The sequence below is a fragment of the Epinephelus moara genome, chromosome 14, assembly GCF_006386435.1.
Source record: "Epinephelus moara isolate mb chromosome 14, YSFRI_EMoa_1.0, whole genome shotgun sequence".
Lineage (NCBI taxonomy): Eukaryota > Metazoa > Chordata > Actinopteri > Perciformes > Serranidae > Epinephelus > Epinephelus moara.
The window spans coordinates 17,018,667-17,024,927 of NC_065519.1; the positions used below are offsets into that span (position 1 = coordinate 17,018,667).

The following is a 6,261-nucleotide window of genomic DNA, read 5'->3' on the forward strand; positions in this document are numbered from 1 at the left end:
TTTACCATAAAAACATTTATTGACACAAAAATGAGAAATGACACACACACAAAAAAATACCAGAAATATTCAGAGCGACCAAATTCAAAACATCTATGAATGACACAGAGACCTAAAATGGAACATCATCGTCGTCAAATTGAAAGAACACAATCTGTGAGTGCGTTCAAATAAAACAAATACGTGTTGAACTGAACACATTTTTGATATGTTTTTGAGAGATGACCACATGGGCGTGGATAGATGAGACAGTCACATGGTGTGGTCATCTCCTCTGCTTCTCCCTTTAGAAAACTCAATAAACTGAATCACAATCATTTCAGAACACTGGCCTAAACAAACACCAATAAATAGATACACTTTATTTCAGAGAGCGAAATCATATAATAACAACCCCAAAAAAAAGGCGTCATGATGACAGTCACAAAGCATAAACCGCCATAATTGCTGCTCCTGTTTATCGCTGCATGTTGCATTTGTGAAATGTAGATAAGTGGATGATGACAACCACTGTACCAACAAAGAGCATGAGACAGAGATAACCAGGGACGTTGGAGGGAATCCCTGCTTGCCGCTATTCATCGCCCTGTCCCCCCATTCATCCCTCTATCTCTCTGTCCTCTGCAACAGTCTGTTGTGATCCTGTCTTTCTCAGTCCAAGCAGGTCACTGTGGCTCACACCTTGCCAAGGTCTGTGCTGCACCGGCAGCGTCAGGAGAGAGAGTGGAAGAGAGATGCGAAAGGACAGAGCAGCAGCACAGATTATAGACAGCGACACTCTCTCCCTCTCTGCCTCTTTCCCTCTCTCCCCTGCTTTATCTCCATGGTGCACACACGTCGACCTGGAGCAAGGCTGTATACTGGCAGGGGAGGCCGGGAGCAGAGAGAAGGGGATGGATAGATGGGGATGGAGTGTGTGTGGGGGGGATAAAGGGACACGCTGCTTCAATAGCGGAGCAGGTCCAGGGACTAATTGGATCTGGTAATGGCTGGTCAATGTGACTGAAGGGCTCGTTAGAACCAGTACAGCTCCTTGCCTTTCTTGTGCTGCTGGAGGCCTGAGAAGAAAGGACAAGGGAACAATGAGGAGGACGACAGCGAACAACAGAACACAGGTTGTCATGGAGCCTACTTTTGCCAAACATCCTGTTTTAGAGGTGGAAAAAGAGGGCCCCTGTGATGATTATGATGTATTTTGTGTGCGCATGTGTGTGTGTGTTAACGCGTAGGAGTGTCTATTGCAGGGCCAAACGTATTCAACACCACAAATGTATGCATTTGTGCATGCATGCATTTCCTACAGAGGGTATCATGAGGGTTGAATGTTGATGCAGATATGTGCGCGAGAATGTGTGTGTGTGTTTGTGTAAATGGCTGTTAGCATGTGTCTGTGTTTGATTAAAGAAATCAATACTCAATACCCAAGGTTAAATGTTTTGAGCAATCAATGGCTCACAAAAGCTAAATTGATACAGTAGGCACTCTCATTTTGTTCAACCCTACAGATCTATGTCTTACCAATAAAGTATGGGAAGATTTATTTTTGCTAACTTTTCCTAAAGTCTGTACTGAAATGGGACAATGGGCGCTTAGGTACGCTGCACCCGCGGCTTTGAATCAGTTGCAAACTTATTTAAAGGTCCAGTGTGTAGGATTTAGTGGCATCTAGGTGAGGCTGCAACCAACTGGAACTTCTCCCATGTTCCATGCGTGTAGGAGAATTATAGTGGCTGACACGAAAATGCAATCGGCCCTATCATCTATCATGAACATACAGTATCTGTTTGAGTAAAAGCTGTGCATAGTGTGTATAAGTTTTAGTTTAGTGACTCCTGAGCTGCTGTAATGTGTACATTTCCCTGGTGTGGGATTAATGAAGTCTTATCTATCTACAGTAGAAACAATCAACACATTCTCACTCCGACCTCGTCCCATGTCAAAATTTGGTCATGGACTTTCCATGTCCACATACGAAGTGCAAGGTACCCTGGGTGCATTGGTTGTTGACATTCTGGGACACTGTGTTAAGTTGTGCCTGTTACATGCATTGTCTTCTTTCAAAATACACTTCAGTTTTTACAGGAATTTTACCGTTTACATACAGTCTCTTTCAAAATAAAAGCACTATGTTGGTACAACACTGCCAATTCACGTTTTTTTTCCTTCAATAACTAACGCACATTGAGTGAGACCAGGTTGAAACAACATGGTGGACTCAGTGGTAGAGGATCTTTTCCGTATGTAGATATAAAAGGTTCATTCTATGCTAACGATTCTTAGTTTCCGGTGATTATAAACTAATGAAAACATTGTTATGAATTTTATATACCATCTCTGCTGATAGATGCCCCTAAATCCTACACACTGGACCTTTAAATCTTCTGGAGCTGGTCTCATTGGATACATTCAAAGTGGCTTGGAGGCTGTCACATCTGCCTGTAGATGAAGAATGTTTTTTAATTTCTTATCACTTCTATAGGTTGTACTTGTACTGTTTTCATTTTTAATTGACCCTTTGCTAAGTTCTGCCCCTCAAATGCTGACTGGCCAATCGTTTCAGATTTTCTTCCTTTTCAAGCTAGTTTTGTGGATTTTGAGCTTAAGGTTTTAATGATACTCGTTACCTGGAGAGGTTGGAAAAAGATATACGTTTCTTCCCTGTTCCCAAAACCAAAATCAAACCTTGAAAAGTGTAGGGTTAACTAGCTAGCTACTGAAGATATAGCCTACGCTAGCTACTGAAGATATAGCCTACTGAATGTATACACATGCTGCTTTTGCTTTTTAATGGTTATATAAAGTGAAACAAAGACCGACCCTGCTGTACAGGAACCAGTGAAGGGAAGCAGGGAAACTTTGCTGATATTGAACCAGCTGTGTGTCATCGCAGTGTGTGCACATGAACACTGTTTAGCTTCCCCTGGAGCTCCTCACCAATCTGCCAGCAGAGGTCTGGCACAGAGGGAAGCCAAACACCGTTCATCTGCACACACTGCGATGCCACACAGCTGGTTCAATATCAGCAAAGTTTCCCTTTATATTCATTGTCTTGTGTGGCGATCAGCAGTGATGTGGTGGTTCACTTTTACACTGTGATCTGTAGCCTATAGTTCGGCTTTAGCTTCTAACTATCTTTGTCTTTTTAACCTGTTGTTGCTGCTGAGTCAGTTTGACATCCTGGATATATCCTTCAAACACAGACTGTAGACCCCTCTGTCTGCTTCTCTCTGGAATCACTCTTTCAGTTTTCCAAAAATTTGAGAGTATTTCTTCAGGGAGTGCAGTTAGTTACATTGTGGGCTCCATGCTTACTGTGACAGCTTGTCGGACCTTCACAAAGGGGCGGGGCTTAGCAAAGGGTCAGTTGTTGTATGTTTGTTTTATTGTCTGCAGCCATTTAATCTCTACTTTAAAAAAGGTTAAATATTAAACTAGAAAAAACTCATCAAAAAAAAACCTGTCTCTCCTATTTTTGTAGCCATAGATAATCTTACCTTCCTATTTTCATAAGTGTATTTCTCTACATCTGCTGATTTTCACATCTGGTCTGATTAGACACTTTGTTCAGACAGTGTTTGTAAAGCCTGATGTGGTTGAGTGGTTACCTGCATCCATGTTAAGCGCCAGCGTCTGGCTGACGTCTCCTGGTGGAAGCAGGCCGGGCCAGGACGCGGTGGGCTCCAGCTTGCTCACTTCATAGTGGCTTGGCAAGGTAGCGAGATGAGGTGGCCTCACCGTGGGCATGAGCAGGGGCCCGTAGTGGGGCTCCAAAGCTGACGGTGAATACAGTTCGTGGAGAGGCCGCGGGTGGCCGTAGGCTTGGGCCTGGGGATATCCCCAGCTCTCTGGTGGGTGAGGGTGGGAGTGAGGATGAGCGTGTGGGTGAGGATGAGGGTGTGGATGTGGCAGGCCTGGGTGCAACGCTGATGCGTATGGGTCCATGGAATAGGAAGGCGCACCCGTCTCACAGTGCGGGCGGCTCTGAGGTGATGAGTAGTTACTGTCCCAGAAAGATGGGGGGAAGCTTCGTCGACTGCTAGGTGAAGGGGTTTCTAACGGGACAAGGAGGCAGAGGAGGATAAACAACAATCAAATTTAGGCCAAGTCACGAACTGCTTCACATCTGTGTAGTGACAGTAAATCACTTGATTTATAGAGACAAATGGAAAAGGCTGGAGCTGTGCATGGGGAGCAACCCGTGCTAAAACGTAGATGTCACTCACATGACTGCTACACCCTCTAGCCCAGATATCTTCCCCATTGGATCATACTGTCACACAGCCCTAGCCTCAACAAGACACAGAAATAAACACAACCACGTTCTCGCAGACAGAGAGAGAGACAGAGAGTGACAGAGAGAAAGGTAGAAAGAGAGACGTCCCTATATCCTAGAATTCTATATAAGGTAGACTCTCTGACCTGGAGGGAGCCCAAGGCCCACAGTGCCTTAAATCACTTGCTGTGGTGACATCTCTCACTCTCATGTCAGCCGAGTACTTCAGAAAGTCTCACAACACACTCATGCGCACACACACACACTCAGACACGCAACTCTGGCCCTGTGCTTGCACCCGCCGTCCCTCTCCTCTGTCTCCTGCACCCCCACCTGTTGTTTTCTCTGCCCTCCCCCCCTCCTCGCCCTTGACAGAATGTCAGCGAGCCATTATATGTTTTTAGCAGTATACTTATATATATAGATATTCCTCTGAAAAAAGACACCGTGCGGCACCCTGAGAGGTAGTGTTTCCCTCTGCCCCTATCACACAGACCACAGCGTGTATAAATCTGACCAGCAGGCAGGCAACTGACTGAGCAACCATTGTGGGGCAAGAGCTGGAGCGATAGTCAGAATGGCAGCCGCAGAGACGTTTGAAGGGGATACGCCGGCGAGGCTGCGCGCTTACGGCCATGTATAAACATAGCATCTGTTGTGAGGCAGGAAGTGTGTGTTAGTGGCGAAATGAAGACGTCCGACTGAACTAGGAAAGAGACTAACAGCGATAGCAGAGAGAGGGAGAGAGTAGAGGCTATAGGCCCTATATGGATATTCAGGGGACATCTGCAGGCTGCTGGTAGAAATGGACTTAGGTGTCTTGAGGATTTGAAAATGACTTTGTACTTTGCATTTTGGTGCAATCCAAATCTATCCAATTTTTAAAATGATTTGATACTTTGTACTAATTAACAAATCTTACCAAACACACAATGTGCATGCTGTCTCTTGCTCTTCTTTAACTCTTTATCCAAAGTCAAAGAGGTCCCATTTGGACTCTCAACAGCTCCTGACCTTCATGACCTCTGAACCCTCCTCCCCGATCTCCCGGGGACAACAGTCCCAACAAGCAGCTTTTCAACCCTGTCACCTGATCACATCACCTGTCTGACGCTCTGCTGTGCTCTGCACAACTGTCAACTCACCCTGTGTGGCCTCAAAAGTGTGTGCAAGACACCGCACAGACAACTGTGGCGTGGATAAATGGAAATCATGAAACGGCAGGGATGTAGCAGGGGGCAGCTAAACTCAGCTTACCCAGCTTTATTTTTTTTTTAAGAGTGGTGTGAATCTTGGAACTAACTCAAGTGAACTGACACCAAAACATTCAGATTGGGTGCCTGTTTGTATTTGGTCACAAAGGAGGTCTGCACACTGTAGGCTCCGAAAGTTTATATCTTTCTGTCTCTTTTTAAGGCAACATTTTTGGTTGACAAGATCTTCCTCAAGCCAAAATTTTGCCTGGATGTTGGCACACTTGGTCCCTCTTCTGAAGTTTTCTTTATGTTCACAAACCGGATACTTTTCTATGACTATGGACATGAGTTAAATACATGTCCAAGATCAACATACATGTATAAATAGTCTTTATGTATGGACAGTGTTGTATACCTGTGCCCTGTTGGTCTGCCGCCCGCCGTTTGCCTTCCCCATCCATGTAGGAGCTCAGTGCCCTGGAGAAGTGCTCGTCCACCACGCTGCTGATGTCTCCCTGGTAGTAGGTGAAGAGCACACAGCGAGAAGTCAGGTACTCTGCCTCAGGGGCCTCCTGCTTCTCCTTGGGGCCCTCCTCTGGCCGTAAAGCCGCTGGCGTGTAGGAGGAAGAGGAAGAGCTGGATGAAGATGAAGAGGAAGTTGATCCTCCAGTGCCTGGGCCCCCAGACATCCCCTCGGGGCCCCTGGGAGTGTCCATAAAATCCCGGCAGAGAGGAGAAGTGCTGCTCAAACCTGTGGGAGCCTGCCAGGGGGGAGGGGGGGGGGGGTGTCAG

At 45.9% G+C, this 6,261-nt stretch overlaps 1 protein-coding gene across 1 annotated transcript in view; it reads right to left on the reverse strand.

Moving 5' to 3' along the window:
- Positions 1-6,261, reverse strand: part of vgll2b (vestigial-like family member 2b) — a 7,165-nt gene continuing 904 nt past the window's right edge. The window contains exons 2-4 of the mRNA XM_050061223.1: positions 5,885-6,230; positions 3,606-4,052; positions 1-1,058 (exon numbers count right to left, since the gene is read on the reverse strand). Coding sequence (XP_049917180.1) covers positions 1,015-1,058; positions 3,606-4,052; positions 5,885-6,230 — 837 coding nt within the window. The 3' untranslated portion in view covers positions 1-1,014. The remainder of the gene's footprint in view (positions 1,059-3,605; positions 4,053-5,884; positions 6,231-6,261) is intronic.